At 36.6% G+C, this 11,997-nt stretch overlaps 1 protein-coding gene across 2 annotated transcripts; it reads left to right on the forward strand.

The window, feature by feature from the left end:
• The first annotated feature begins 1,460 nt into the window (after positions 1 to 1,460).
• On the forward strand, positions 1,461 to 11,143 carry skp2 (S-phase kinase-associated protein 2, E3 ubiquitin protein ligase). Of its 2 annotated transcripts, none has more exons than XM_059358110.1 (10): positions 1,461 to 1,595; positions 2,971 to 3,221; positions 3,949 to 4,063; positions 4,468 to 4,611; positions 5,839 to 5,973; positions 7,285 to 7,383; positions 7,498 to 7,625; positions 9,062 to 9,113; positions 9,295 to 9,402; positions 9,947 to 11,143. In XM_059358110.1, the coding sequence occupies exons 1-10, from the start codon at positions 1,582 to 1,584 to the stop codon at positions 10,152 to 10,154; spliced, it is 1,254 nt and encodes a 417-aa protein (XP_059214093.1). In that variant the 5' UTR covers positions 1,461 to 1,581; the 3' UTR covers positions 10,155 to 11,143. The 2 variants fall into 2 exon arrangements, with proteins under 2 accessions (XP_059214093.1, XP_059214094.1); XM_059358111.1 differs by having other exon boundaries at positions 3,952 to 4,063.
• Positions 11,144 to 11,997: the final 854 nt, after the last annotated feature.

Here is an 11,997-nt window from a genome sequence, read left to right on the forward strand (position 1 = left end):
AAATTGTCCCTCATTGTTTTGTATAATTCTAAGCTTCTTTTTTGTGATCGTGACACCTAATAGAATATGTTAAATGATTAAAGACATCTACCCTTGTCTATCCATTGTGACCGGCAATGGAAAAAAAACTCCAAATGTAGCTTATCAACTTTTCTTTATTTTTTTTAAAGTCCTATTTACATTCATTAATAGGAAGCTATGAGGGGCCATACAGGCCATAATTCATTCTTCTTTCTCATATACACAATTCTACCTCTCATTCACAAAAAAATGTGTGTATGTGAGAGGTAAAATTGTGAAGTAGTTTAAATGAGCCCTATCTTGAGGAAATTGAAACGCTGCTTACATCAATAATACAAATAATGTAATAATGTATTTAGACTATATAAAACAGTCTGAGTGGGTCCATTCTGCATAACGAGTACTTTTACTTTTGATATAAGTACATTTTGACGCTGATACTTTTGTACTTTTACTTCAGTAAGTTTTAAATGTAGGACTTTTACTTGTAGTGGAGTCACGTTACAGTGTGGTATTAGAACTTTTACTTAAGTAAGGGATCTGAATACTTCTTCCACCACTGCCTTTTTCGAAACGGAATATTTGCTAATTGCTTTTGAAACAGTTTCTCTTGATTATGAACATGAATGACGGAATAAGAATATAAACAATAAGGCGTACATACATTTTATACACATACATTTCTGCTATTTGGCATTTATCATATTTACAATATTTATTTTGTGTTTGTTTTCCTGAAAGTACTTTGCGTTTTACAGATATTGCACATTAGAGAAAATATATTTTAGCCTGTTAAATAGGTTAAATAAGTTGTTGCCTGTAGTAGTATGAATTAATGAATAAATATAATTAAATATATGTGGAATAAGTGGAATATGACATAATATAGAAAAAATATTTAATATTATTTATCCCTTTATAACCACATGTGGTTTGTGCTCATTAACCATCCTGTTATGTAAGTTTCACAGCAATGGTGTTTAGTATTACGCCCACATTTGGGGGGGAAAAACGAGATTAGTTGTAAGTATTGAATCAATTACGAGAATAAAGTCGAAAAATATTTAATTAATTACGAGAATAAAGTCGTACATGATTGGTAGACTGTTCTACTGATTTCTTCTGCGAATAAGACGCAATTTCTTCCATATTCTTATTAAAGTAATTATACTTATGATAATGAGATGCTGATGTGCCGAAAGATTTAGTTCTCCTCTTACTCAGAATTCTGACTTTAAAGTCAAAATTCTGAGAATAAAGTCAGAACTCAAATATTTCTTCTTGTGTGGCCTTAATCCTCTTCCGTACCTTATTAACCACAAAGGTAAGGTAAAAATTTTGAGGCAGACACAAACGCCTCATGCCCGGCCCTGTGAAACGTGTGACGTAAGACGCACGACGCAGATACGTGAGCGACGTGATAAATAGAGGCGCCCTACCGCTGGTGGCGCTGAATTTAAAGAGTCTCTGTTGGAGGGCTGCTCTGGAAACAGCCTCCTTTTTTTACATGTGCAGCGCTAATCTTCAACATATTACACATCCCGGATTGAACAGGAAGACATGCAGAAACACAGGTAGGCTAAAGAATGTTTCAACACTTTTTAAAATCTATGTACGATACCGTTTTTTATGGTCATCGTGCGAATATAAACCAAACTCCCTGGTTAGCCACTCCGATTGCCTTACAGTGACAGAAAAAACAGTAATATGTGAAAGTTTATGTGAATTACACGTTTAGTTGTATATTATTTGCCTTTGTAGGAGACATTTTGGGCAGCTTTTAATGTGAAAATGAAGCCAATAATAGTCGATACCGCGCTTTCATGTGAGCTAGGCCTCCCTTCATGTCCATGTTTGCTCACTATCCTGGTTAAATAAAGTGTTCGCTACTTACTGGATACAAAGTGCAAACCCCCCAATATACCTCTCAGCATATATATATTTAAAAATAAGTGTTAAAGTGTTATCTTTTTCAGTTATAATTTGCGCGGTTACATCAATATGGCGGGCAGGAGGAGAGTAGTTTCTCCGGAGGAAGCGAGGTCGCAAACGCATCATGTTGCTGTGAAATAACCAGTGGTGGAAAAAGTATTTTTTTATATCTCCTGCTTAATTAAAAGTATTGAATGCAGGACTTTTACTTGTCGTGGAGAAATGTTACAGTGTGGTATTAGTAATTTTACTTCAGTAAGAGATCTGAATATTTTTCCCACCACTGCCCAGTATAAACTCTTGAAACTGAATTAGGGATGTTGAGGGATTGTAGATTTTTAGGGGGAGATGGTAAATCAACAGTTGATGTGGTGGACATCATCTGAAAGATTAATTTGAGATGCAGCTATGCACAGCACTGTGTCAAGTCTCCAGTCATGAGAGTCTTATCTTTCCACTGATATCCAATTTATGTAATCCAAAGCCTGTTTAGTGACCCCAGTATGCAGAAATAGCACATTTTAATGCATGAGAAAAGGAAGGAAGCGAGATCGCAAACATGACCAGGGGTGGAAAAAGTTTTCAGATCCCTTATACAAGTAAAAATACTACTGCCACACTGTGAAATTACTCCACTACAAGTAAAAGTCCTGCTTTTAAAACCTAATGAAGTAAAAGTACGAAAGTATCGGCATCAAAATGTACTTAAAGTTCAAAATTTTAGTACTTCTTATGCAGACTGGCCGCAGATTGTTATTTATATATATATATATATATATATATATATATATATATATGTATATATATATATATATATTCCAAACATATTATTGGATTATTATTATTATTGATGCATTTATGTAAGCAGCATTTTAATTTTGTGAAAATAGGAAACATTTTAGCTGCCTAATATACTGGTATGAGTTCTAATTTTTGTCTAACACAACAAAAACTCATGTAACCTCCTCAAAGCATTTGAAATCAGTGTTTTAATGAGTTTCTCCTTCTCCTACACAGCATGCCGCTGCAGGAGCTGCCCTGTCTGAGTCTGCAGGGCTCCATGTTGTCTCATTCCAAGAGGACCAACAAACGCAGGTCCAGAGACCCCCTCAGCGACGGCCTGGACACCGAGTGCACCCCCACAGAGCTCATCCAGCAGTGGTCACCCTGCCACAAGCACCAGCGGCTCGTCGGCAAAGGGAAAGAGAACGACGAGAACCAGTTCGTCCTGGCCAGGAGGTCGAGGAGGAAAACAGAATCCACGTCATGTAGGAAACTTCTTTCCGACTATTCACCCTTTTAACACTGCAAAAAACATTAAGCTTACCAAGTATTTTCATCTTATATCTAGTAAATAACATCACAACTGTACATATCATACATATTCTGGAAAACATGAAATAAAGCGTGCATACATGCACTTCAGTAACTGCTCTACTTTTGGCTTTCTGTGGAAATCTGGTTTCTAAAATTCAAACAGATCCTAACAGATCATAGGAGGATGATCTTTCTGTTCATTTTTCATATTTATATTATTAATTTATATTTATATTAATTTTATAAATGTATTATTACCTTGTTCATTTGTATTTTATTCACCTATTAATTCATATTATTTATATTTTAATGTATTATTACCTGGTTCATTTATATTATTTTATTCACTTATTAATTTGTTTTTATTGTTATTAACTTATTAACTAAATAACTGACCTACTGACCATAGTTTTATGTGCTTATTTAATTATTTGTATTATTATGTGCTTATGTAATTATCTTGTTCAAAGTCTTATTTTTAGGATTGACATTGTGAGCTTTTTCAAGCTATTCATGTAGTTTAAATGATATTTCAAAAGCATTGTCCACCAACCAAAGCGTGCTCGTTTCAAGCATCACTGACTTTTGTATTGTTCCTACAGTTGGACGATCCAAGCCACAATTGCTCAAAATAAGTGTATTAGGATTGATTTCAAGCTATCATTTGTTTCTCCTCAGCAGGTGTTTCATGGGACCACCTACCTGATGAGCTGCTCCTCAGGATCCTCTTCTGTCTCCCCCTGCAGGACCTCCTCAGGTCGTCGGTAGTCTGCAAGCGCTGGCATCGCTTAGCGTGAGTCTTTAGTCACTAGATTGTAGAGGTGGGAATCCCCGAAGGGCCCACATTATTGATATTATTTTAAACTTGTTCATTTATATTTTATTCCCTTATTAATTAGTATTATTTATATTATCTTGTTTTATATTTTATTCATGTATTAATTTATACTCATATCATTATTAACTTGTTCATTTATATTCTTTTATTCACTTAATAATTTATATTCATATTAATGTATTATCTTATTTTGTTAATTAATATTAGTTTATTTTTAAACATTATATTGAGTCATTTGCATTTTTTCCCCTTTGTTTTGTTTAATTCAAACTCGTGACACGGTTCTTAACGTCATATATTGATATTTATATTCAAACAGACTTTGACTGTCTGTCTGTCTGTCTGTCTGTCTGTCTCAGGTTTGACGAGTCTCTGTGGCACGGTGTGGATCTGGAGGGGATGAAGGACGCGAGTCTGGCCCTGCAGCAGGTCCTCACCACCAGAGTCCGCATGCTGCGCTGCCCTCGCACCTTCGTGGAAGAGCTGCACTTCACAGGCAGCGGGTGAGTCGCTTCACAGTTTATTCAGGTCTGCACGACAGGAAGGAGGGAGGGAGGGAGGGAGAGAGAGAGGGGGGACACAAGGTGCACAGGGTTCGTACGGGTGCTTGAAATCCTTGAAAATGCTTGAATTTAAATGTTGTATTTTCAAGGTTTAAAAAGTGCTTGGATTTTAAATAAAGTGCTTGTAAATGCTTGAAATTCTTACTGTACACTGTAAAAAATGTTTGTAGAAATTACAGTAAAACACTGTCAAATAGCATCAGAAATAGGGCCTAAAATAAGAAATTGTATATCACTGTAGTATCCACTTAATTACCGTAAATCAAGAAATAGTACAAAACTTAAATTGTGAAAAATATATTTTTAAAAATGTATGTAAAATGAATGGCGAAATACCATAATTCCACAAAGACTCAATTACCCTAAAAATAACAGGATTATTCAGTCTAAATTACAGTTTTTGCAGATATTTACATTAAAAATGACAGTAGAAAACCCACTCACTGTGTCTTTTACGGTGAAATTCTGGCAACCACAGCTGCCGGTATTTTACCGTAAATTTAACATTGTTTTTTACAGTGTATTTCTCTTGCAATCTGACTATATCCATCTATAGACTATAGATAATCACATGTTCAATGTAAAAAATAATGAGTAGCCTATCTGAAATGAAGACCGTTCCTCCTAAAAGTGTAATACCATCGCTGTCGGTATGGTTAAGTGAAATTACCCCTTTTAGCATGCAAGTACTGATCTAAAACATGCAACTTACAACCATTGTAAGGTCCTGGAAAAGCTTGAAAGTGGACGTTAATGATCAATTAATCCATTAATTGCTGCATGCATACATGTGCAAAATATAAGATATATACAGTACTATGCAAAAGCCTGTTCTGATAGTGCTTGAGAAGTGCTTGACTTTGACCACTCAAAAAGTGTATGAACCTTGCGTTCCTCTTTGGTGCAGATCTTGGTGGTAGTAGCAAATATTCAAACGAAAACCTTGAAGGCCGATGTGGAGAAGGGTTCCATGTGAACGGCAGTTGAACATGCAAAGAGGTCACAATCTGTGGTTCAGTTGTGACCTGTGGACTCAGCCTGAGCCTTTTTGTACAGTTTTTAGCACAAAGGCAAGACCTCACATGATGCATTTTAAAGGCTCCAATGCCCCAAAACAAGAGAAAACAAAAGTTAACGTGTGGTATTGCTGTTTTTTTGTCTCTTCAGCCCTGTGGACCTCGCTCTCCTGGATCTCTCCAGCTCCATCATCCCCACCTCGGCTCTGGAGAGCATCATGAGTCGCTGCAGGCAGCTGGAGTGTCTGAGCCTGGAGGGTCTGCAGCTCTCAGACAACATCATCAGGTCAGTTTCCACTGCAAACACTGAATGGGCAAACACAGTAGGACTGGGCGTTTGGAAGAAACCTGCCAACTCTATTATCTTTAACGTTAATGATCAATTAATCCATTAATTGCTGCATGCATACATGTGCAAAATAAAAGCTATATACAGTACTATGCAAAAGCCTGTTCTGATAACGGACGCTTTTATTTTGAAAGGACAAAAGATACTTGATCCTGTTGATCTTAGAACTAACTCAACTGAGATTAAACTGTAAAGATAACATCAAGGAGTTCAATGTTTTATGTTTTAGCCCCCGAAGAGACATGAGGTTAGTTTTCACAGTAATCTTCATATTAAAATGTGTTTTGTTTTTAAATAAGTTTTGAATCAAATTAAACTCAATAATTCATGCTAGCAAGGTTTGATACAATAAGATAGTTTTGCTCAAATTAATCCTCTTGTATTTCTGTGTGTTTTATAATTGTTATTGCAGCTTTCAGTTTGCAAACTGTAGCTTTATCCAACTTAATTCTCAGCTCATTGGCTTATTAACGTACGGCCACAGAACTGAACTATCAGCGTGTTTCAGTTCAGTGATCCTGATACAAAGTCAGAGATAAAATTACAATTAAAAAATACTCAGATTGATAAAAAATTCCACGTGATCAACCAAATTCTTCACAACCAATAATCGATCAAGTATTTATTCCCATCCTAATCTGCAGGGTCTTAAAAAAGTCTTAGAATGTCTAAAATTCTCCTTAAAATGTCTTAAATATGATTTTTAAAATGTCTTAAAGGTGTATTAATGTTTTTATATAAAACAAATGCCTAAACTTCAGTTTCGCTTCTTAAATGTGTATATTTTTGCGAACGCTGTAACATAACTACAAAACAGAACTAAGTACCTGTGCAGCCTGGTCACAATTTCACCAAACTGTGAATAAATCCATAACCTTTGCAAGTAATTCCAGTTTCTTTCATGTCTTTTGTATTTTTTTTGCCAGTATGGATGTGAAATGAGTCTTAAATTGTATTCATTATGGTCTTAAAAAAGGCTTAAATTTGACTTTTTGAATTCTGCAGAGACCCTGCAACAGCTGATTCTGTCCCGTTAGAATCCTTTGTGATGTCAATCATGCATTACTAACATTACTGTGGATATGCTGTTTACATTAATACAGGATAAATGATTTAAATCTGTTGTAAATGGTTTAATTAACTGTGATACATACAAGAAAAGCAGCAAATCCTTACACTTACTATTTCAGGCTGTGTGTGCCTGTTTTTTCTCTGTTACTGATTCAGTTCTTTGTGTTTGTGGCTCAGTTCTCTGTCGGAGAACCCGAACCTGCTGCAGCTCAACCTGGGCGGCTGCTCCAGCTTCTCTGCTCCGGCTCTGGCTGAGATGCTCAAATCCTGCACCAGGTTAACGCCTTAACTTTATTTCATGCGTCTGAATCCTGTCCTGCAGATACCAGCAGGAGGTTTTATCTCTGCAGTTTACTGATGCTGTGTGTTCTTTCTTTTATTCTTGTGCAGAATAGAGCAGCTGAACATCTCGTGGTGTGACTTCAGCAATGATCATGTGAAGAGTGTTGTTAATAATCTGAGCCCCAGTGTGACTCGCCTCAACCTCAGCGGGTACAGAGAGAACCTCACGCTGGATGGTACGTTGGAGACGCCAAATCAGTTACTTCCATGCCCATATTCAACTTTTTATTGTGGTAATGGGTGGAACTAGGGCTGGGCGATATGGCAAAAAAGGTATAAAAAAGATCACGATATATTATTCATATCCTCTGACCTCGATTATTATCACGATTTTTTTAATATTGTTTTTCAACTGCCAGTTTTAAAGCATCTGTACTGAAAACGAACTAAAGAAACTAGAGATTAGTTCAGTATTGTATTTAACATACAAAGTAAATCACAGAGCAAATTAAATAAGAGGAACATGGAAAAATATAAATAAAATACAAAATATATAATTAAATACAATTTTCTTTGTTGTTATAAAGCCCACGCTGTTAATATTTCGTTAACTTGTTTATTAAACTAAGTTCCATTCATTAATAACTCGTTTCTCTGGAAGTTTTCATATGTCCCATGCTCTTGAACGCACCATTGCCGTTGCAACGCTCTTGAACTCACCACAGACGTTCTGGCGCTGTTGAACACACCATAACATTCCGATGCAGTTGAATGCACCATAGCCGTTCAAACACTATTGAATGCACCATACCTTTTGTGTGAATTGCCGTGCTGTGAATGTTTTGTTTTCTCTCGATATAGTGGCGGATAGATTGTAATTTTCTGCTCTTTCCCAACATTCACCTGTTTCTCCTGGTTTATTGATCCAAGTCATGGCTGACATCTATCTCGCCGCCCTCAGCTCTGCGTTTAGCTCCACGTTTGGTCTTTCTGTTTACTTTGGTCGACTCTGATTGGCTATTGTCACGCACATTTTCGACATGTTTGATCGAGTAAATCTGCTCACAGCTGATCACTGTGATCCACCTGAAATGTATCGTAATCATATAATGGCTCAGGCCTAGTTGAAACGTGTTTACCCAGAATAGACATTAGGTGTCTAAAGCATTCAGAAGGTTTGACTTCACAAGTTGAAAACCACATAAAGCCAGTATATTTAATGTTCAAACTGATAACTCTTTATTGTAAATATACAGTTGCAAGAAAAAGTATGTGAACCCTTTGAAATGAGCTGGATTTCTGCTTTGATTTGTCATAAAATTTGATTTGATCTGCATCCAAGTCCTGAGTATAGACAGACACAATGTGCTTGACCTAATAACATGCAAACAATTATAATATTTCATGTTATTTTTGAATACATCCATGAAACCATCATGGCAAGGTATGAAGTGGTAATGCAGCTGACGTGAGTAAAAAGCTAATCCGAAAACCATAAAAACTTCAAAATTCAGTGGGGGTATTTACTTTACATCAAAATGATTTTTGAATGATCCAGTTATAATGCTCGTACTGAAGCAGACTCATTTTGAGGACTTTTTGATATAGGATGAACTTTCAGTGTCTACTTTGCTGCAGATATAAAGATCTAAGATGACATGTCTCGTTACAGATGTGAAGTTGCTGGTGACCAGATGCCCCGACATCCAGACGCTGGATCTGAGGTGAGATTCTTTATAGATGTACATGTATTAACTCTAATAACTAACAAGTTCTACAGCGTTATTTCAATGGCTTCCCTGCACGATATCCTGATGCATAATTTCTAAAAAAAAAATTTCCTGGTAGATTTAATGTGAGATATTATTTAAAAGAATTCATTTACAAAAAATGTTTTTGTTGCAGTGACAGCACTCTGCTGATGGCCGACAGCTTACCCGTCCTCCAACAGCTGAAGAATCTGCAGCATCTCTCCCTGAGTCGCTGCTATCACATCCACCTCGCCGCCCTCACGTAAGTCTCCATTTGTCATTTTGTGCCCCTTCAAATGAAATGTTCCCATAGTAGTATAGTAACATGTGGTCTGAGTGATCCGAACACCAGTGGACAACTCTCGGTCTGTGTGTTCTTACCTGCAGTAGCTGCGTCTCCACATGCGTCTCCAGTGATCACTTGTGATCTGGTTCCACTTCCCCTCTGTGTGTAAATTAACACGTCCTTTTTTTTTTTGAGGGAATATTCAAACGAGTAGGCGAGTTTGACTGATGTCAAAATTATCGGCATCGGCCTTAAAAACCCATATCAGTTGACCACTACTGCTAAATGGACTCAGGGTCATTGGTACTGGATTTGAATTGTAAGCAATACTTGACTTACCTACTCAGAAAAGTAACAAAATGACAGTAATCAGTTAATTTATTATTAGTGACCCCCAATACTAAAGTTAGAAAGTTTGCTGCTACAGTTGCAGATCAACGTGCTGGTATTAAAAAAAAATGTTGTGATGGTTTTAAATTCAACTCAAGTCTTCCTGTCTGCACCCTGTCTGTATCTGCAGTGACCTGGGTAATACGTTCCCCGTGCTGAGCCTGCTGGACGTGTTCGGCATCGTGAACGGCAGCCACCTGTCCTCTCTGAAGAAGGAGATGCCCAACATCAGCATCAACGCCCGGCCCTTCTCCAGCATCGCCCGGCCCTCCTCCGCCTCCAGGCTCACCAAACACTACATGTGGAGCAGAAAGTGTCGGCTGAGGTTCAGCCTGTAACCACATCTCCACTTGCAGCTAGTTCGTCCTGCAGGTTGTTTGATCCTGCAGTATTCCAATGCACGCGCAGGGAGTCGGTGCTGCAGCCTTGTTTCAGTGTTTCTTGCTGCTACAGAAGATGTTTTTAGTGTTGGCTGGCATTAATGGTACTAAATACTTGACCGAGCCTTTAAAAGGGAGCAGTGTGTCGGATTTAGGGGGATTATTTTTGCAGAAATGGAATATAATGTAATCGAAATGATCTTTGCATTTGTGAATAATCACCTGAAACTAAGGATCATGTTTTCCTTAGCTTAAATGCACAGCCCTGACTCAAAAGGGGGATTTTCACAGTTGTGCTTTACCTGAAGTTGATTGTAATCTGCAGATTTTCCCGCTAGATGCACCAGCTCCTGCACACTGTAAGCTCCGTACGTACGCTCGTATGTCCACGCTCGTAGAGAAATGTTATTTTTACGTAGGTAAGTCCGATTTGGATGTTTTGAATCCAGTTCTTGTTGGAATGTGTTAACAGAAACTTTTATATGGCTTTTTTGAATCTGTTTTAGGTTCTAATAATGTGTTAAAATATTTTGTAAGGGAAACATGGTTAAAAAGACTCAAATTAAAATGTTGTGAAATAAATACTTGGGAACAATTGATTCCTCGGGTTTATACAGAAATGTTCTGTTCTTAGCTGTAATGAGGGAACATGTGATTTTAATGGATTTTTTTTATAATTTTAATGTAAAATGATGAGTATGAGTATTTGGATCTTGAATCTGTTAAGCCACAATGTAGCTGAACAGACAGTATGTTTGTCTCACTGAAGAAACTGCCAGGTTATCATCTTGTCTCCAGCTGCTGAACGCATTATGACTCTAGATCTGCGCTCTGTTACCATATTTATATATCATTGCATTCCAGTGTTACACAGACTGAACTTTAATCTTTAAACATGATGTCCACTTTCCCTTCTGAGTCTCTTAAAATAAACCACTGAACCCACACTGCTTTGGTCGGACTTTTAATTGTTTGTCAAACAGAGACAATGAAGTTGATTGAAGGATCATTTCAACTTAACGACTTAGTATATTTATTATCTTTGTTTACATCTGACCATGTTAGGCCTTCTGTATTTTTTTTACCACTTATACTATACTGTGCATATCTCTGCATATATTTAAATATTTTTATCCTTTGATGTTCATACTACTACATGCACCAACTTATTTAACCTATTTAACTCTCCAATGTGCAATATCTGTAAAATGCAAAGTACTTTCAGGAAAACTAACAAACACTATATATATATAATATTAAATGCCAAATAGCATAGAAATGTATGTATATGATGTATATATAATTAACTAAACTAAATTTCCCTACTGCGGAATAAACAATGTCATATCTTATCTTAACCTAATATCACAACTGATTTTCGGCTCAATGCAGTTCTACAAACCCGCCACTAGGGGGCAGTCTAAGACCAGTAGATGGAGCCGTTAGTTGTGATGAATAGTAATCACGAAATTGCATTGATAAACTTTCACACATTTGTTTTGCTGTTTCATTAAGACTTCTCAACCTGACAACCACTAAGGTTATCTTTTTTAGTGATGACTTATAGTTGAATATTTGGCATTTAATCTGCACACCAGTGTGCTCTGATTTTAATGAGATTGTCTCAACAAGTGTCAATAAAAATATATAATGAAATAAAAAATAAACTATTCTCTTTGCATTTCTAAACAGTTGAACTAGGTATCAATGTGTTCATTTGTCTGTGAAATAAAATATAAAATATCTGAAATAAAACTACAAGATTAGATTAACATTAAGATTAATTACAACAAATAAGAAC

This window comes from Centropristis striata, chromosome 19 (assembly GCF_030273125.1).
Source record: "Centropristis striata isolate RG_2023a ecotype Rhode Island chromosome 19, C.striata_1.0, whole genome shotgun sequence".
Lineage (NCBI taxonomy): Eukaryota > Metazoa > Chordata > Actinopteri > Perciformes > Serranidae > Centropristis > Centropristis striata.